Source organism: Lethenteron reissneri, chromosome 21 (genome assembly GCF_015708825.2).
Source record: "Lethenteron reissneri isolate LAM-NWPU_2019-01 chromosome 21, ASM1570882v1, whole genome shotgun sequence".
In the NCBI taxonomy this organism is placed as follows: Eukaryota; Metazoa; Chordata; class Hyperoartia; order Petromyzontiformes; family Petromyzontidae; genus Lethenteron; species Lethenteron reissneri.
In genome coordinates this window covers 19,495,560-19,517,899 of record NC_083799.1, presented here as the reverse complement: position 1 = coordinate 19,517,899, position 22,340 = coordinate 19,495,560, and the positions used below count along the sequence as shown (strand labels likewise).

Here is a 22,340-nt window from a genome sequence, read left to right as displayed (position 1 = left end):
TTTATACTTTTTTTTATATAATTATGATATTAAAATTTTTAATGGGACGTGCAATATCAAACTAAGATTATTCACATACACCCACAAACAACACACCGATTGTGAAGATTGGTTTTCGTATGTAACTAAATATTTTGTCCTTATTCTCACAGTGATATATTCTGGTGTAAACCTTACTTTCGCAACAACATTTCTGCTTTAAGTTTGCATCACTATCACTCAATGAAGCCAATTAGATTCAAACCAGTGCTACGTATTAACTAGAAAATAACATTTTCACAACTTGTGTGAAATATTGATTTTCACCGTAATGCCCAAACGATAACTTCAACATCAAATCTCAGCCACATCGGCAGGAATTAATATGCACGTAACGATGTTTAACACGTAGGCTTTTGAAACCAATATTATTGATAAAGATTTTTTGGGTCCCTGGTCTTAAGCACACGCACCTCTCATTCCAAAGAAATGTAAACCACGCAACAAAGTTCATGGAAACAAAGGTGAGAGAGGAGGGCTCATGTGTTTGCGCTCTGCCTGCCGCAGCCAGCCCCGTCAAGGCGGAGGGCGATGGTGGCAGCGCGCAGCCAGCCGACTGCTCCGGCTTGCTCGGCTCCGTGGGCATCGGTGACGACGAGAGCCCCTTCGAGGAGTTCCCCACCGTGCCGATGGCTCGCAATGGAAGCCCACTCGGCACGCCGACAGAGATGGACGATCGCGCCAGAGACGAGGAGATGTCCTGCTCTGGGGGGATCCGACTGCCCAATGGGAAGCTGAAGTGCGACATCTGCGGCATGGTCTGCATCGGACCCAACGTCCTCATGGTGCACAAACGCAGCCACACAGGTAAGTCACCCGCAACGGCGCTGGCTCCCAAGATTAATTAATGATAAATTGTAGTCGGTGATGTATCATAATGATCCTCAATATGGCACGTGGTGTGGCGGTGTAATGTTCAATAATTTTTCAGTGTGTTGCTGCTTAAGTGTTGTATACCCCTCTGCTACCCTATAGACTACACGGCACTTATGTATATTACCACGATGGAAGCACAGCATACCATTTTGTCTACACAGTCATTGATATTTGTCAAGGTTGTAAGCTAAGTCTACAATAATGGTTTGCATACAATGGCTTTTCTAGCTTAACCAATGTATGTAAACATGTATGTAAACATAACACTGTAGCTTAAATAGTGGTTATTTCATCAATGCTAAATGTACTTTCTAAACCTATAATACTGGAACACGAAACATACCATTTGTTATGAATGATTTGAGTGATGTAGCTCTCTATTGCACGTGAATGACACGTTCTCTTGCGCACGTGCACATGGGGTGCAAACGCTGTTGTAGGACAATAATTGTGTGACATTCTGGCCACAGATCTCTTAATTTAAAGACATAATTGACATGGCTGCAGGAGCACTTTGATTCCGCCCTGCGCCAAAACAGGGGAGAGCAACTTTAAGGAAGCCGGCATATGTAATGATTCCATTCAGATGATACAAACGCCTTTGTTTTTGAAAGGTTTATGTACCAGAAACTACCGATAGAGCCAATTTAAACCACAGTAACATTTGAATAATACATCTGGCCGAGCCAACTTAAACTACAGGGAATTGATTGTTTAACGTTAATTTATTTGAGTGCAATATTGTCTATTTATCATGTGACGTGGTTGTTTTTTGCTCTGATTTCTAATCGCTTCATTACTTTAGTTATTTTGGTGACCCAGGCCTTTCTTGCAAATGAGACTATCCTGATCTCTTGACTTCTCACCTGATTAAACAAATAAACGTGTGCTTGACTTGTAGATTAAATGCTAATAATGTCTTACATTAGTCAAAATTGCAAGCTAAATACGTTGGAAAATCCAAGCGGTTATTTTATCCTGTAAGTATGGTACACACTGCAAATGACAACTCACGCAAAGTGCATAGCTCGAAGATACTGCGGATATACTATATTTACGGAAAAGTTATACTTTGTAATAAAGGAGAAATATGTACGTGAAATATGAAGTAAATTTACACCATACTTACGTATTAAGCTGGTGGAATTTTCCTCATGTAATATTACGTTATATCCTAAATGTACAAACGTAAGCGTAATAATATCTTGTGCGTTGTAAACTCCTGTGAATCAATTAAACGTTCACCATTTATCGAGGTAAAATGAAGGACAGAAGACTGAAGTGCAATATGCAGTTATTGCAATGATGCCGTTTTTTTTTGCTTGAGAAAGACTAAGTGGTGTATAAATAAAAGAGGCTCTGTTCGGTTCGCCAATTCGAAAGCATTGCTTTCCACTGCGTTACATATGCACGCCACCGCTTTGTTTTTCCCGCGGCTCCAGGCGAGCGGCCTTTTCACTGCAACCAGTGCGGAGCGTCGTTCACCCAAAAGGGCAACCTACTACGCCACGTCAAGCTGCACACGGGAGAGAAGCCTTACAAGTGCCACCTGTGCAGCTACGCGTGCCGGCGGAGGGACGCCCTCACCGGTCACCTCCGCACCCACTCAGGCACGCGCGCCGCACACATACACACACCACCACCCAACCCCCAGAACCACCAGCGGGAGCGCAGGGCGCACGGCGCTGGACCCAACGACAGCGCCAATGCGTTTTACACAACACGTCGTCGTTTCGCGGGCGGACGGCGCTAGCCCCCGACGGCAGCGCCAACGTGTCTCGTGCACGAAAGATGATCGCTCCTGTTCGCCGTTAGAAGCTTGCATGACATATGAGTCTTAGGCAACCCTGTAAGACAATTACTAAATATTTAGCTAATTGGGAGGAAATAAAGGACGAGCCTAAAGGCTCATTTTATTGAACTTTGTCAATTTTGCATTCAATTTACAATTGGTATAATATTCGACATCTCCTCCTGATTCTATAAATCCTGGTATTTTGTGTGTGTGTGTATTGGTATAATTATAATGTTAATATATTAAATCTCTGAACAGGTCTGGTGGATATGTGAACGGGCATAATGTTAGTTGAACCTATTATATTCAGTTATCACATTGACAACGTTTGCAGTGGCGCAACACTGTTTCGTGAAGATTGCCAGACAAAATCTCAGCTGTGCTCGCTCACAGTGACCGTCGGTAGAAGGGTAGCCAAGGGCAGGCACATGGAAGCCATGCCCAAACACTGGTACCATTGCTCCCAGGAACCCCCTACTACTCACTCACTGTGTGTTTGTAATCATGCATTTGTCAATGGAAGTGAGTGTAATAGTGCCAGTCTTTTTTATTTTTCTGTACTCAAATATATATCATTATGTGTTTGTATTCAGCACTCATCATCAGCCATGTTCTATTTACTTTTGGATGAAGGCCACCCCAAGACGTCATTATCTATTATGGTCCTGCTTTTAGAATAGTCTAGTTCCTGCACACGAGTTGATATCATCCCTCTGTCCGGACGTGCTCTCAGACATATCCCCTCACTTGACTGCAACTCTCTTGTCCGTCTCGAACACCGACCGTCATCCTTTTTAGCAACGTATCACACGCAAATCCACTTCAAAGTCAACTTCATGTCTTAAACTTGCATATGTTCTCTAATCCATGTGCTCATATTCCCGTCTCAGTGTAGTTCCAGGCATGTGCTTCTTCGTGTTTTTTTAGAGACTTTTTAGGTTTTGTTCCAATGTCTTGTTCTGATTCATATGTCATTTGTATGTGTACACCGTTGCATTTTTTTCCCGTTGTGTCTCTAACAGATATCTTTAATTTACATTCCTCTTCAGTGATATGTACATTGATTATACTGTATATGTCATTACATTATACATTTATATTTCATAATATTGCCGCCATTAAAAATATAAATGCGGTCATGTATTCAGAAAAAAACACATGTCTTCTCATGTTGTTTTGAAGGTTATTTTATAGTATTTATTCCTCACCTATGTATGATCTGCAGCAGATCATTTGGGCACTTAATAAAAAAAAATCTAGATATGTATCAAACATAGTGCTCCAAGTTATATATATGTGTTAAATATAAATTTTTTGAAGTTAGTTTTCAGAATGGACACAGAAGCTTTCGCTGCTCTAATAATCACCAATTGGTATTTGTTGTATGGCTTGCTGGCATCAATATTGCTTAGTATTTGTAATTTAATTAAATGTATCCATAATATAATTTTGTTTGGGTTAGATCGCGTAAATATATTAATGTGTCGTTAAAATCCGCCACCACTCGACACACCGGTGTGCTGTACTAGTGACGAATTGGTATGTTCTGTTTACGTGACAACCCTTACTAGTTGGCTGTGTCGGGTGGTGGTGGGTTTTAATGACACATTTATATATTAAGCGATCTAACCCAAAAAAAACCAATTATGGATGATATTGGTCATGAAAGCCTACATGTTAAACTGAATTAAATGCAGCTTTGTATGCATTTCCATTATATTGTACGATTCTAAATGGACTAAAAGGCAAATACCAAAACCAGGAGGCCTGCAATTGACACCAAACAGCACAAACATGTGGCTTTTGATTATAAATAATTATAATTGTAAAAACTTTGGCCCAGATTCACATAGTGGCACACATTGACGTGTTTTCACCAAACGTGAGAAAAAAATAAACCTATTCCAAAATGTTAATCAAAGCCCTATTGTCCTATGACACACAAAGATACAACTAAAAAAATGTCGTACACGCCATCAATGGCAACCATTCCAACACCTCCAATTCGCACGGTGGGCTATGTACGGTGCAAAACAAGTTCAACATACATATATGCACACCCAAGCATACAAAGACAAATACCCCCAATACAGCCTTTATCAGACTGTTGGAGCAAGTGCTGTCAGCGAGCATCTATGAAGGCCAACAAGGCACATGACGGGGGTGGGTGGCCAGTAACACGCCTGGCAGGCTTTGTCTCCATAGTGGCGATGTTTATACACCACACCAGGGTACTCATTTGAGGCTGCATCACCTTAGGGGAGGAACAGAACTGATTCAGATGATCGTCACTGGTGTTGTCCGTGAGCGGGAATTGAACTTGGGTCGTTGGGTTAGTTCCCGATCCCCACACAGCCAAGCATACACATGCATGTACGACTGAGGGCACCGTTACTCGCTACTTCTAGTATGCAGGAGTTAAATATAAGCAGCTAAATGGCCGTTCGTGATTATATATTTTGCAGGGGGAAAATGGAATTGGGGGTTTAGGAGTCCTCTGGAATACTATACTCCGCTCGTAATTGTAGTCAATGCAGGAGCCATTTATCACGTAAGAAAGGTCTCGGCGGGTTCTTATTAAATGGGAATGAGAGGGAATATCGCATTCATGGTGGGGAATACTGAGGACAAGATACAGAAATAGATATAATTAATGAGACGGTAGAGTATAATGAGTTACTTAACAATTTAATGGAATTCAAAGTTAGGGGGCAGATTAAGATTTTGAAAAGAAACACATACAGCACTGTTGTATGACCACTTGTGATAACAAATGTACATGATTTTAACCAAGTTAATGTTTCAGTGATGGTTATAAACAGGAATTATCCTAACCACAAATAATTTAGAGCAATTTATGAAGCCACTTCTGGATAAAGGCCACCCCATACCATGATTCATGGAATGTATTTAACCATACTTCGCCACACTGGTTAATGTGGGTTGTCGAAGGGTGAGACGCAAGATCGGTTCAGACATCAATAACCACTCATGTTAGCCATATAAGGGAATCAAACTCTAAGTTTATGTACACATAGTGCAGTGCCTTGCATCACCACCTTGATAATAATATAGTAATTGATTTTTTTTTAATAATCAAAATAATCAAAATTATTTAAAGCCTTAAGCCAATCCACTGCTCGATGAAGGACTTTACACTCAGGTTGTCACTGACCACTGATGTTGGCCACATCTGCAAATTTACTCAGGTCACCAGGTTAATAGCTCAGTGAGCTAACCACTGTGAGACCACTCCACCGGTTATTGTCAAATTAAATTGAAAGTAAAGCTCCTGTAATAAAACAATTAGAATATAAACAAAAGTTACGAAAACAACTAAATAATGTCATGCATGTCAGGATGGAACCTTAAAATGAAGAACACTGGAGCTTGCAATACTGGATTTGATGAGTGCGGTAGGTTGCATATTTTACCCAAATATGTTTTTCAAGATTCAGAAAGTTCTGCTAAGTTTTTAGTCGGTATCTTCAGGGTTGTTTGGGTAACCCCACAATACTCGGCTATGGTACAATCCATGGACCTCTTCATTGGCTCCGATCACCTCTAATTGTAGAACCATGCTTGTGTTTTCCCTTTTTCGTTGCTATTAAGGGTGTGTGTATGGGTTTGCGCGCACCCTTCTTTCTCTGGTGATGTTAAGGGTGTGTGTTTGTGAGCATCTTTATTTTTCTTGTGCTGTTAATTGTGCGTGTGTGTACGCGTCCTTCTTTCTCCTATGCTGTTAAGGGTGTGTGCGTGTGTGTGTGCGCGCGCGCTTTTCTTAGTGGCGAGCTGGGTGCTCAATAGGGAGTGTAAGAAGATCGCAAGTCTTGTTTATTTATTTATTTGTGCCTTTAAATATGGCCTTTCCAAATACTAATTTTAATGTACAAAAAATATAGTTATCTTCAACAAATAAGTGGAAGAGTGCACATTTTTTTAAATTGTATTTTAAAAAAAATAATGAAAAAAAATGAGAATGAAAGAAAATTAAGTAAATCTCAAATGTAAGTGCCACTCTGTGTGTTATTGCACTGTGTTCAATTACCTTAATTTAGATTTGGTTAATTGGCTCATCGTGGTATAGGCCGGGGAATCTTTGTTTTAAATCATTTTAATTACGTGATTTTATCTTTGTGGATGTCACTACCAGAATCAATATATAAATGTAATTGGTATAGGCTTATAGACAGAGCAATCATTGATAATAAACAAATAATATTTCTTCTTTGCATGTCACTACCAATATAACGCGAAAATAATTAAATGTTCTATGCTATCACACTTAATAGATCAAGTTTTATTTCCCTCCCCCTATCTTTAAACAAGTTTGCAGTTCCAATAAACTGTTATATTTAAAGTAAAAAAGTGCTATATGTGCTCAAGCATATATTTAACACTGCTTAGATATAATATATGCATATATACCGTGTGTAGGCTACTGTTTCGCACACTTACCATTGAGGCAATTTGTATTGGTGTTATGGTTCACATTCCACGACATCTGCTCAGGACTACTGCAGAAAACCATTAAACCATGCCACCTGATAACAAGAACATGTTAAATCTACATGCATAAACCATTGCAGTCCTCTACCAAAGATCAAAGAACAATATAAAATGTTTCAGCAAATACAAAAAAACAAATGTATATGATATATCCCTCTGAAACATATCTGCTGGAAGACTTATAATTGGCTTATTTCTGATGAGTTATTTTAATATACCATGCATTGTATAGTCACATGCAAGGACTTTGTACCTCCACTGGGAACATTTGCCAGGGATTGTGCCGTGGTGTAACAGTTAACACACTGGACGTGCAATGCAGAGGTCAACGGTTTGATCTCTGGGTGCAGCAGTTGAAACAATGGGCAAGTTATCTTAAATCCCCGCTACTGCCCACCAAGCAGGAGAAAAATGGATTCACCACAGTCAATTGGAAAGTCACGTACGGTGGGGGAAAGAATGGGTACACCCACTTTTTTTGCAAGAGGTATGGCCAGCATGGTTGAGTCGGCCAAACACCATCTAAGAGTTCTCTTTAGTGGATGCCCTTCCACTAGTCGTGGTGTAAACAAGCAATTGCAGGGCTGTACCTTCATATTTTCTCCTTGTGTGCATTTACACAATGTTCACTTTATCACCGAGTTTTACCTGTAAACCTTGTGCTACAGCAATATTCCACATGTGGAAATGCGTTAAAATAATTATATTTGAGTGATTATACTTGGAAGCACAATTGTTCGCACTTAAAATTGGACAATGGAATAATGTTGCTATATTATTTGTTATCACGAGAAGAAGGAATTGATTGGGTTTCATAAATATGCAATGTGTTTTTTTTTTAGACAACCCTTAATTATATTATGCTTTCAATGCCTCTTTAAAAAGCACACTACTCCCCAAAAATCAAGTTAGTTTTTTTTAAATATACAATTGCTTATTCAACAAAACTATGACTCTTTTCCAACACTAACAACAATATGAGTACGAGCAGCTGATTTGACACCATTGAATGACTAGAATGGAACAACATTAACACTTGTAATGTTCAAATGTTTAGGTCCTACAGAATAGCGTAAAATAAAATATAAAGTCTGTCCTGCGAGAAATATCATATGTTCAGTGGACGATCATTGGAAATACATACAAATGTTTTGCATATGTATTGTTTCATCTACTTACAGAGAACATGCTTTTTTTATTACTATTTCACCAGAAATGTTCATCTGATGGGGTAATATACGTAGACATATGTCGCACTCCAACTATTCACGCTTTAGCACATCGGTCTTGTAGTTCAAGATCACAATCAGTAAAATAAACTAAAATATCCATTCACTATGATGAGACTCCCCCCCACCCACCCTGCAAAAATAAGTTAAGAACACATCCACATTCTTTTTCTCTCCCTACCCAGCAGTGGATAGAACATGTCTGATGATGATGACGTATCACAGTAATCATAGCATCGGCTAAATTGCAGGACTATTTAACGGTATTGTGTACCAATAGAATTGGACATCTGCCCTCCTGTTCTCCCAATCCACCGCGAACGATCTTTAAAAAAAAAGCTTGTGCTTCTTAACCGTGTCATTTGTGGCATGTGTGTCACATGTCCATATTCCTTGTGCAGTTTGGAAGATTTATTTGACATTTAAGTCTCAAGCATTTTAACTGGCTCTAAGAATGCTAAGTTTGCAGAATTGAGCATGTGAATGTCACGTTGCACTGTGTCGACATGGATGGACTAATATGACCATGGCCCACTTTTGTGAGACCCTTTGAAAATTTCTAACACTAAATTTATATTGGGAGCACTGAAGATTTGAAACTCTGTAAGGTGTATAAATAACATTGTGTTTTACATACGTATATCAACGTCTCAAAATGTTGCATTGAATGTGATTTTATTTTGTATATATATGAAATAGATTCTAACTGAATATAGGGAACCTCGCAATACACAGTAAACATATGCAGTACTTTTGTTACCCAATTAAGATAGCACTCCTCCAAATTTAGTTACAACAGTTCGGTGTTATTTAGGTCAGACTTAATTAATAATTAAATCGCACACATCTAAAAATATGAAGGTTTCGAATTTTCTTGTTTCCACTATGTACGAATTCTTGCGATACGCATTTATTTCTCATGCTGCCCTACAGTGTTGCATTACTATCCTGTTGCATTCTGGAATAGTTTCAGTTGTGGAGAAACGTATATTCTTCACTGAATACCATTTGTCCAGGGGCGTGTTGTTTGCAAAGGGTACATTGTAATGTAGTAATGGTTAGCAGCCTGGACTTGCAATTGAGAGGTTGCTGGTGCAATCCAGAGTTTGCCTGTTCAATCTGTCATCGTGGCAGATGAAACACTGGGCAAGTTTATAAAATGCCTCTGTCAACCCAGAAGTATAAATAAGTACATCACAGTCCATCTGCAGGTCGCATGTGGTGGAGTAAGGTGAGGATACAGTACTCTTACTACTTCCAAGACGTCTGGCCAGCTTGAAGAAAAGGCCAAAATAGCTTCCAGACGGGCTCTTTGGAGCTCTTTGAGGTCGAGGCTCTGTCACCAACAGGGGCGTGAGCAAGTAAGCACAGGGTTGCACCTTTACCGGATCTTGCATTCAAAGGTAATAGAGAGATGAGTGTTTACTGGTTAAATTGCCCAGAAAAAAACCCCCAAAGGTTATTTATCGATTGTGTATGCCGTACGTGTGCATCATCCCACAGTGGGGAAGCCACACAAGTGCTGCTACTGTGGGCGGAGCTACAAGCAGAGGAGCTCACTGGAGGAGCACAAGGAGCGCTGCCACTCGTACCTACAGGGCCTGCAGGACCGGCCACTTCCCAGGCATGGGCTGCCACGCTCGTACGCGCATTTATACACGACACACATTCATTTGCACGAGAGGAAGAAGCGCCACATCCTTCTCTCGGTTGTAATTGCCATGGTAGACAAGGTAGAGAAGGTCCCCCCCCCCCCAATAATTGCTAATTACTGACAGGGAACTGTGCAGGGTCATTGACTGGACATGGCAGTTGCAAGGGGCATGGATAAAATATAACCTATGGATAACTAAATGATTTATCATTCATGCACCTGTATTGCAAGAGAAACTAGCACTCAGCTTAAACATACGCGGAAACGTGTGTTCAATATGCACTCAGCTTTTGTGCATTGTGCAAAATCCAATATCAGTTCCTGAAGAACTGCATTGTGGTCCTCTTGTCTAAGGTCTGAGGTCACTATCAAAATAAATTTGAGAAAACATGACCGACTGACAGCAGTGAGACAGAGAGACTAATATATTTCCTGTTTATTTTTGTTATGATGTGTTTTGTCATTATTTACAGATTAAAAACGAGGACTGTTGCATTATGAACATGTGCAAAACATTGCGTACATGTGTTGTTTAGGTGAATGTGTATTATTCATCATCTTAATATCCATCAATCCACTCTTCACTATTAAGCAGTGAATACAGCATTTTTTAATTAGTCCCCTTTATGATTATCTTTCTTCGATGCTGTGTTTGTATATAATTAGTCACATTGTTGATTTTACTATCTGCATGTAATTCACTAACTATTGGTAACAGAGTTTAAACTATGTATAATTAGTTAATGCTCTTGTTAATATATCCGATAAATCCTAATCTTACCATTTGGTCTAGGTCATGAGCATGCAATCTTAAGCTTTGGCTGGCACTACTTTATACTATATGCTGACAATAGAAGCTTGACAGGAGCTTGTTTAAAATATGCAATAAAATTGAATAAACATTAATGTGCCTCTAAAACATTAACCATGCTCTTCAGCATTTCACAAACTGTACTTTGTCGGAAATTACCGACTGAAAATACCTATGTCATTTCAGACAATGGGAATCTTTCATGAATACACCTACATATACACCCACACAGTCTGATGCAAAATACACATGCACCACGTGAAATTGTACCAAAGCACTATTCTATGCACACACAGAGTAATACCACACACCATCACACAATCCAGTGCCCTGGTAAATATAAACTCATAGCCTGAGTCACAAATCTCCCCCAAGTAGAGGACTTTTCTCACTATTAATTCACTTAGATATCTCGCCTTAATGGCTGTTTGTTAATGTGAAAAAACAGCATATCTTTCTTACAATATGCATGTATTGTACATATCTTCTGAATGCAACCACATTTAAAGATACTCCAAATAACATTGTGCATACATATATATTTCACAGAGAGGAAGAGAAATAGGCAGGCGAAAAATAAAAGGTTTTGAATAGGGGCAGGGAGTTGGTGTCACGGATGACTGGGGAAGGGAGTTGCAGATGGTGAGAATGGCAGAGAAGGAATGGGCAACATCCCACTGAGTGAAGGTTGACTGAGGGCTCCAACAGAAAGCCTTGACTGCGGGAGCAGAGAGAATGTGTAGAGGAGTAGAGTGAGATGAGAGGGGAGTGGTCGGCAAGGGGCAAGTCTATGACAGTGAGTGCTATCTGGAACTCTATCTGATATTGGTGTAGACGTCAGTCGAGGGATTGAAGAATTGGGGTGATGTTCTCTCATTTTATATGCACCTTGTTCCTGCTAATCTGGGCAAAACATTCACCACTACTACCTATATATATACACACACATTTAAACAAAGATCCACCTTGTTGTTTTCATCGTTACACTCTTGAAGACAATTCAGTTAGTAAGCTCCTGTTGTGACACGCGGGTCTGTGTGGAGGGATAGGCAAGTAATACGATTTCCCAGCCATCTTTTCTCACAATTACTAGTGTTCACAGTGCGATGTAAGCCACCCATTTTAGATTATTAATCTGGTGGAGGTCCATGACTGGCTCAGATGCGAATTATAGTGCTACTGAAGTACTTAGTTTTACTGTAAATTATTGTTATTTACGATGAGACTGTCAGTAAGCACAATGCATTGTCCTCACAATAAAGCTTAAATATATTTAAAAAAATAGCTGTCTTCCTCTACATAATGCGATCGAAAAGAATAGTGGAAAAATAATTAAATATCACACATGGACACGGTGTGTTTGTGAGTGTCCAGGCACCTGCAGGTTTTCTGATAACATAGATGTTCACATGTATTCTTGAGTCCTTCTTTAAATAGTTAAGCCTGTATACCAAATCCTGAGCAGAAGACATCCCCATTACTATTAAAGTTAATGTTTATAAAGATGCTTATCTGAAAATCTGAGTGTTTTCTATACATCCACCTCTTAATTTTTAAAGAGACAGCACAGCAGTAAAAACAAAACAGGCGCTAACTTAGTGACGCATGCCTGCGATTGCCACAATTAAACCCCAATACCTTGGTGATCTCGTCAAGGAGCATAAATCACCACGCAACAGCTTTTGTCGAGCCATCGAACAAAGACGGTCACTGCATCGCGCGCTTTCAGATATGCTTCTGCACCCGTCTGGAATGTTCTTATCTTCCGATATTAGGAAGCTACTAGAGCTATGCACTTTTAAATCGAGATTGAAAACTCATTTTTTTGGAACTGCTTTTTGTGTTAAGTTGGTTGTCCTTCCCCCGCATCTCAAAATGGCATAGTTGGCTACATACAGTGCGAAAGAAATTCAACATACATACTCACAATAAAGACCCTGCAAACATAAAACAGTGTCAGCTTTTTTAACCGTTTAAAGTGTTTTTATTATATTAAAATTCGTAATTAAAACACATCACATTGTATACCATATGTTGGCCAAATACAATTTCACTTTTAACCCCTCTAAATATTTTCCAGTATAAAACCAAATATATATTCTTTGGTTCTTTCGGTTAAGTCACGTCTAAAGATATTATTTTAAGATATTATTTTATCTTAAGACGTGACTTAACCGAAAGAACCAAAGAATAATTCCTGCAGTCACGAAAGCTCCATAATTAAGACCAAATATATACTTACCATAATACAGAAGAAAAAAAATTAAGCTGTAAAGTTTTTTAATTAAACATTATATGACGGTTATTTTTATTTAACTGACCGTAAATTCTTTATGACAATATTTTCATCTATATTAGAGGTTTTTTTTATTTAAAAACCTCTATCATGGATGATATTGGTCGCGAAAGCCTAGTACACCATTGTGTGCTAGTGCCCGTAGCCTAAATCAACCTGAATTATAAAACTTGCATAATCATTTATACTCTGCTTCAAATATGATGACCCTGCTTTTTTATTTGAGAAGATAATCCATCTGATTGGACTCTCACTAAAATAAAATAAGGCTAATTAATTATTACACGCACTCTATTTCATAGTTAATTTGTGGACTATACACACACCTACATCCGGCGCCCCTGAATCCTGCAAACTAATGGCCACGAGAAGGACTGAACCCAACATTTCACACATTGTTGCTTGCTGCGTGGAGCTACTGTCAATTCAAGAATTTTGACGCGATGCTGCACATCGGAAGCTTGGTGGCTGCAAACAGTTCATATGTAAATCTGAGTTCATTCATGAAACACTGCATATCTTTGTAAAATTGCTGATTATAAATTATTTTTCCATGTGACAATATTTTGTACCTTTCACTGTATCTGCAAGTCCTATATAATATGGAAATTTGATGTAAAATGTAACTATGAATACAATGAAGAATAATTAAAGTCCTTAGCTATATCCAGAGGCGACTGTAAAACTGTTATTGCATACTTTTGGCAATACATTAATATGGATTAACCCATATAATTGATATATATATGTAATGAGATAAATGCACGTGAAAATAAGTAAGTGAGCTGCCATTATGCACATGAGCAGTAATCTTTTGTGTACATTACATGTGCCTTGTAATTTCAGGTCATATCACGTTAAATCCAGCATGAAATTCCACAGCCAAAAGCTGCTGTGATAAAAGCAGAGAATTACATCTAGAATGTGTCTTAAGACATTCTACCTTTAACATGCTGCCATGGTATCGTGGCCAGCGCACTGAACTTGCAACGCAGTGTGCCGACTCGATTCAATCTCCCCCCCGTGGAGGATGAACCAATGGCCATATTTATTTAACCTTACCCCTCACCTCTGTCCACACAGCAGAACAACAGGGTACAATCATAGTTGGTCGATCAGCAGGTTACGTGTGGTGGGGTAAAGTGTGGGTACTCCCATCCCTTTCCGCGTCTGCCCAGCGTGGTGGACAAATAGGCAGGTGCCTACTAGAGGAGCTTCTCTAGAGCTACTGTCTTCTGTAGTATGGCCTATGAAGATCCACTTTTAGAGATTCAGTTAGAAGTGATTTAGCCATTCAGTTGCTTTGCTGGAGAGTTCGTTAATTTCAGACACAGGATACTGCATTTAAGTTTATGTTTTGGGTAGTGAAAAGTTACATGGTCTGTGGTTTGGAGTTCGCAGCTGGAGTCGCACACAGGAGAGAGAGAGTCTTTAATATTCTACTTGTCCTATAGGTATCCGCACCTTCCCGTCTTCTGTGGTTTGTGTGGATCTAGTTAAGCACTGCCCATTTATTTCGTGAATGATGGAAGCAGGTAGTCTGGTTGTCATGCAGCATTTGTGCTGTGGTTCTTACATGGCTTTCTGGATTTCAGCTGTAGACAGAGTAATTGCTGCTGAAGTTATGCACTCATTAAAAATAATATGTTTTACTTGGAGACAAGGCCGTAATTATAATATATATTGGGGGGACACATCCCCCCCAATATTCAAATATGCTCAAAATGTCCCTCCCAATATATTGCTATAAAATATATTAATTTTTAATCTTGATTTGAAGCTTTCGTAACTGCAGGAATCCATACACTTTGGTTCTTTCGGTAATGTCACGTAGGTATAAAATAAAATAAATCACGACGTTTCGGGCGCAACACAAGCGTCCATCATCAGGTGGGAAAGCATGGTCTGCTGCTGAGGCAAACAGTCTGCCGAAGAGTATAGATTTATTTTTATATAATTGTGGTTATGGTTGTACTTTATTAATCCCTAATCTCTGCCATTACATACAATGAAACAAGAAAATGTAAAAAAGAAAAAACAGAGCAATGTAATACAATACACTATTAGACATTATTGTAAAAAATAATTTAAATAGTCTATCCTATGTGTTAGTGAATTTTTTAATATTTTAGGCAGGAAATGGCAGGAAATTAGTTTTCAAATTTTGATTTTTTTTGGGGGAGGACCCCCAGACTCCCTGGAAGAATTGGTCCCCCCCAATGTTGACTCCTTGGCCACGGCCTTGCTTGGAGAGACAGATATATACGAAGGAAACATTGTCTACTTATATATTTGGCAACCAATGTCTCACTCTGAATCAGTCGTGCGGACATTATATTTTCATCACCGACTGTAACGCTGTGTAGAAGCTACATGGCCTATCACTCTATACGAAGCTCCGGAGTTTTCAACCATAGTTATGCTCTCCCATCTATGCGCTGGTTTGAAACATCTAGGCTAGCCTACATATGATCCATCCTGGGTTTAACAAGACTGTATTGTGTGAGGAACTCACAGATCCTTGAAAGATCTGGACACAGTCCCATTACTAAGCTCCTCCGGCAAGCAAGGCTGTATTGGCTGAGTCATGTAGTCCCCATGCCCAGCCACCACATGCCCATGCAGCCTCTGGTAGGCCAGATAGATGGGGCTAAACAGGCGTGGCACTGGCTAGTGAAGAGATTGGCTGATGTGGAGCTGGTTGGACTTGCCGATAACTGGTACTAGCAGTGTCGAGATTGGCCTCTGTGAAAGAGATTCGTGAATAATGCTATTGGGGAGTCGGAGGCAGTCGCCCTACAGTAACAACGGAGGGCAGATGAGCGGCGCTCATAACAATGAGCAGAGCGCCAGGTGGCTAAAACCCAGAAAGTTGGCACAGTGGAGAGCACAGTTGGTGCATCTGAAAGTCATCTCAGTCAGTTAACCCACGACACCTGGGTCTGTTCAATGACCTCCTGCCAGTGGGTCAACACTTTACATGACCTCAAAGTGCACCAAGCATGGCATACGCATCGTGATGATGTCATCACCACTTAGTGAATGACAGTTGTTATTTATTTTGTTATGCATATTTACAAAGATGATGATTGTGTTTTATGTATTATAGAATGTTGTGTCCAACTAGGACCCATATCTTGCCTATAACATCTGACAATTCGCCAATATTGATTGAGGAAAGCCTGACTGGTGAGACCCGTGAATATAAAAAAAAACTGAGTTTGCTTATACTGAATCAATGCTGCTGAAATTATGCCCTACCAGAAGGCTGGAGGGTTCATGTGTTGCATACAAAATATTACGTGGAGAGACATATGAAGGAGACATATTGTCTGCTTATCTATTTTAAACATGAAAGTATTTTTAAGCTGAAAAGTATGCCTCCAGTATTGTATGTAGCTATGCCTGTATACTAATTTTTTTTTCTTTCATGTAGCTCTCTCAGGCGGTGGAGAAATCAAAGAGCCAGTGTATACAACTGATAAGAACCTGGACAGGTCAGTGCTGTTAAACCAGCTGGCGTACAATGTTGCCAAGAGAAAGAGCAGCGTGCCACAGAAATTTATCGGTAAGAATCATCTTGTTCGTGCCGCTGTAGTGGAAATTATATGCAATATAGCGCAATTTGTTATTTTTGCATGATAGCCACAGGAGCTGAAACAAATGTATTTGTAAGTGCTTTACCACTGTTTTTATATCGATGATTTAGTTGCATTTTATTGTGCGTGATGATACGTTAGTGCTATTTCCTAATTTGCCGAGCATCAAAAAGCACACTTCAAACACATGTTGCTGAAACCCCAGTGTTAGTGGCTGTATTGCTGACATGACTCTATAGTGACACGCCTGCTTATTCACTCACGTTCATCGTGTAACCATTTTTAATGGGTTTATATTGCACGTTACAACAAATGTAGAATTATAAAATTCAGGGATGTGACAGTTCGACATTTAATTTGACTGTGCACAGAATGCACTGGGCAAAGCATTGTGTCCCCTATGAATTCTCACATGTGCAATGCCTCTGCTACGAGCCTTAGATTGTCTCAGAGAGAACCACAATAACCTCTTGCTCATTATTCTCTATACCTGCGACCCAACCTTCAGGTGACAGACAGCTTCCTCTTTCGATGCCACACCTGCAGTACGACATGAGCGCCGCCTTTGACAAGGACTCGCTGCTGATACAAACGCGCGTCATGGACCAAGCCATCAACAACGCCATTTCCTACCTCGGCGCCAAGACCCTGCGCCCCTTTGTGCAGCCTCCGGTGGGTGCGGTGTCAGACCTGCCCCATGCTGTCGGTGGGGTCTACCCCAACTTCTACACACTTCCCACAGCAGACATGAACCCCGCCAGCGATAGAGCTCTCAACAGCTATGCGGGTGCAGGTCGCTCACCTAGCCTCCAGGTCAGGGAAAAACGTCCGGCGCCAGACCGTGCCACTTCGCCGAGCCACAGCTTGGAGGACAGCGCAGACGCCGAGAGCATTCCAGAGGAACACAACTCGACAGGACACCCGACAGACTACTCGTTGGCATCGCGTGAGAGGGGCGCGGAGGAAGCCAGCAAAACAGACTTCAAGGAGGCAATGGACGATGAGAAGGGCAGTGAGGACGGAAAGCCCCTGGATGATGGAAGGGTGCTAAATGGGCTGGCAGATCAAGACACATTCAGCGTAGTCAACAGTGACGGGGAGAAAATCCGGGCCTACAAGTGTCAGCACTGCCGTGTGCTTTTCCTTGACCACGTCATGTACACAATTCACATGGGATGTCACGGCTTTCGAGACCCATTTGAGTGTAATATGTGTGGCTATCACAGCCAGGACCGCTATGAGTTTTCTTCTCACATTGTGCGAGGGGAGCATTCTGTTTTATAGAAGAAGAAAAAGGTTTTTTTTTTCAATGCACAAATTATTTTGCACAAGAATGGTTATACTGTATGTGCACGCCTGCAGTGCTTCCCACCTTTGAGGTGTGTGTCTATGTAGCCAGCTGGTGAATGAGTAGGGAAATGTGTACATTACCTTTGTATTAGACCAATGGTTGTTGCAACGCAAGACTCTTTTCACAGTGGTTATAGATCATTTTGCATCATATCTTTGACACCCATCTTCTTCTGTACGTAATGAGGATTGAGGTAAAACATACCTTTTAAAGTAATGTTAAACATATTGTATGCGACTCTTTCATGCAAATTTGATCATAACACTGCTTGTCACATAAACATAATTGTCAATGTAAAATAGCACGTAATCATAATTTTAAAACAGGAATTTTATTAAGTGTACATATTAAACTATTATATTAATTCATAGGAGTTACATTTAATGGACAGTTATTTAGTTTTCTTTCTGGATACCTAACAGTAAGAGAGCCATCATTGATCCATTTATAATTCACAGCCTGTTTTTTTTTTAAGGTTTCTGAAACTGCTTTTGTTTGAGCATTAATATGTTATTGCATGACTTTGTATTGTTTCCATACTTTTCATGTTAGAACATGGAACTCAGATGTGATATTTTGGTCCTCATTGTTCGGTTGTATTATCACTTTTGTAAATGTGTTCCATCTTGACTTAAAGCTTTCGTGACTGCAGGAATTCATATTCTTTGGGTCTTTTGGTAAAGCCCCGTAGATAGAGAAAATAAAATAAAAAATATTATTTGTTATTATTTGTATTATTTGTTCTATCGACGTGGCTTTCCCGAAAGAACCAAAGAATATAAATGTGTTCCATTATCGATGTCAATATTGCATGCATTTTCTTTTAGATAATTTAAACTGGTTATGGCTGACAACACAGGAATACAGTTTGCTTCACCAGTGGACTTTTTGTTAAATAACTTGCTCAGAACTGTTCGAATTTATATGTATATATACAATACAGTAATGATACTATCTTGATTTGAAGTTTTCGTGACTGCAGGAATCCATATTCTTTGGTTCTTTCGGTAAAGTCACCTACGTGACGTAGGTGACTTACGTGACGTAGGTGACTTTACCGAAAGAACCAAAGAGTATAGTAATGATACTACTATATATAGTGAGGTACATGGATGTACGTATTTATATATGTATACAGTGAAACTAATGTTTTGAAAACCTCTTGTGATGACCATTTATCAAGACTGGCATGCTGGTGTGTGTATAAAAATACTTATGAGTTAGAATGAGAATCAGGTTGACATATAAAGCATGAAAACTGAGGTGTATTTTCATAAAGCCATGGAATATGCACATTGGCTTTATTCATCATATCCATATTCAGTATTGATATGTTATTAGGGGCTAACATTTTTACTAAAGTTTTTGACTTGCCTAATTATAACCAAATTTTACAAATGTGTTGTTTTCTCTTTTATGAGCGAACTCTCATTGCCATCACTAAAAGACCATCCATAATTCCCTGGTACAATTATTATTGTGAAACCTAAGATTGTAGCCAATGCATATGAAATGTATACTTCTGTATCAAAATTCTTCTGTCGTTTTTAACGTGTTGCTGCCTCTTACAAGGTGGTCTAAAATGTGGTTTCGTGTATTGTATGCAGCACATCCGGTATTCATGACTGAGTTTGATATAAAGCACAAGCTGCCCCTTAACCATAGCCAAGACCAAGCCCTCAATTTCTCAATAACTTCAAATGCCAAACCAAAACAGTAACCACCGTTCACACTTTCTTCCACTGTACCTAACCAATGTCTGTAAAGTAACGCTTTAGGCAGTTCAAAGCTAGGAAATTAAAAGTGTATGTTTGCATAACGTTTTCAGGGTTCCACATATGCAGTTTGTTGCGTTAGTATGCCGATATTGCAGATACAGGAACGATTCATAGGAAAATAATTATTAATGAAAAGTAAATTAAAAATACCACACCACCATTGATATCTAGATAAAACACACTTGCAACATTGGATATATCAGTTCTTAGAGCAGGAGATAAAATTAACAACGTTTCATTAGACCATGAAAAACACTTTATTAACTCTGAGGTGCATTACGTGGTATGGAGGTTGTTGACTTGAATATTTTGACAGGATCAAAAAAAAATTATTTTCTAGGATTGTGTGCAACATTTATCAAATTTTGTATGCCACACTAAACTCATGGCTGATGCATTTAGAAACAAATTCAAGACTTACATTTACATTGTCTGATTTCCATATAGTATTGAGGGGATTTTGCACGGTAAGCTTTAATCGTGCTCATGACAGTTTTCCTTTTAAAGCCACCATTTTATGCAAAAGGTTATACACAGTTTATTATTCGTCAATTTGCCATTAAACGCAGCAGCTGAAAATAGAAATAACGCTCTTAACGTTAATTTTCACAGGAATGGAATAAGTTTAATAGTTTATGTTTAAAGGATCAATAATAATCATGTGAAACATAAAAACATTAACGTAACTTCCGGGGTTTTACCCGAAATATATTTTAAAAAAACTGTTCTATGAACTAAATGCAGGCTTCCTGTTTAAATGAACTTTAGCAACATATTTAAGAATACATGTAATCTGTGAAGGAGATTTGCCATAATGGTTCATGTGAAAGGGTGACCACTATCAAGATAAGCAGGAATAAAGCAGTTCTCTAGCAATATGTGCATCAACTGTGTGAGAGCAATGTTTGCTTCAGAATTCTCTGCTCCGACAAATGGTGGTAAAGTATCAGTGCCCTGTGCTTTCAAATTCACATTTCCACAAGTGAATGTTGAAGTATCCTCAATGGGATGACCTACAAACTAGTTATAGGCTCTATATTGTTTCGTCTCGCTGTTATATGCAGCAAGATTGCATAGGATTTCACTCCGTGAATATTTTAGCCCATCGATCGGAAGCTGCAGAAATATCTGCATTTAACAAGATTTGATACGAGAGGCCGTTGTATACACGCTGAATGGGGAACAAAAAAAATATACACGCATATTTTTAATTGTCCTTTAAGGGTGTTTGATTCATGCTCCAAAAGGAAATTAAGGGGGGTTTGTTAAAGGAAGTTGCTGCTTCCGTAGCTTTCTGCTGCTGGCTGTGGTGGCGGCGAGTTATCGCTGAGCATCTGATGCCTGGGAGCCTGTGTACACACTCGCGTTTAAGACACATTTATTGATCAACGTGCAGTTTGGGAAACACTTGTCTCGGAGCCCATTATTGTTGCTATATGAATTGAATGAAATAAATGTTTACAATTGAATTATTTTGGAACATGTGTCTAACAAGTTCTTTGTTGTGCGGTATTTTGTAATTACGTGTCATATTATAAGGTTACTTAAAATAATTATGCTAACTGGACATGTTGATGTAGGTACAGTCTGTAAGTGCAATAACATGTTTCCAACTCACAGGTTACTGCAATATGTTTTCCATTGGAAACAAGATGTGCATGATCCTATACATTATACAACTACTGAAAAACAGGTTTTCCCAAAATCAACGAAGCTTTTTTAATTTTGAAATTATATTCCCAAAAAATACTTTGAAATAAATTCCTCAACCATGACAAGAGTATTCACATCATTTTACACATATACACTTACTAGCTGTACTACCCCGGCTTCGTCCGGGACTTGGATTTACCACACCCGGCCGCCTTTGTCTCCCCATCGGCGATGTTCACACACCACACCAGTTACTCGTTTGAGGCTGAGTCGACCTAGGGGAGGCCCAGGACTGGTTCAAATTATCGTCATCGGTGGTGGCCGTGAGCAGGAATCGAACTCTGGTCGCCGGGTTCACAGCGCAGCGCCGCTAACCACTACACTACAATGCGTTACGCTTCCACATGCGCGGGTCACGTGGCAGATTTGACGTCACAGCTCACTTGCCGTGCACAAAATATCTGCATTATTGAGCTCCCCCCCCCCCCAAAAAAAATGAAGTGTCTTTTTAAAATGTTTGCATGGTGTACAGTCTGGAAAGTACCCACATGGCAAATTTCAAGTTTGTTGCATGTCGGGAAGTACGCTAAACATTTTGAACAGACACATAATCACAACTTTGCCTTTTATATATATAGGGATATTATGCAATAAAATAATTGGGTTGCATTGATGAAGTCTCCAATGTTAGGCACATTACAGTATTAATATAAATAGTTGAATCCGATTTAGAGTAAGTACTGTATGTAC

General features: G+C 39.4%; 1 protein-coding gene across 1 annotated transcript in view; it reads left to right on the top strand.

The window, feature by feature from the left end:
* LOC133345365 (zinc finger protein Helios-like) overlaps nucleotides 1-21,448 on the top strand; it is a 30,877-nt gene extending 9,429 nt beyond the window's left edge. Inside the window, 6 exon segments of the mRNA XM_061556059.1 lie at nucleotides 547-846; nucleotides 2,358-2,525; nucleotides 9,952-10,055; nucleotides 10,057-10,072; nucleotides 16,646-16,777; nucleotides 17,317-21,448. Coding sequence (XP_061412043.1) covers nucleotides 547-846; nucleotides 2,358-2,525; nucleotides 9,952-10,055; nucleotides 10,057-10,072; nucleotides 16,646-16,777; nucleotides 17,317-18,092 — 1,496 coding nt within the window. The 3' untranslated portion in view covers nucleotides 18,093-21,448.
* The last annotated feature ends 892 nt before the right edge of the window (nucleotides 21,449-22,340 follow it).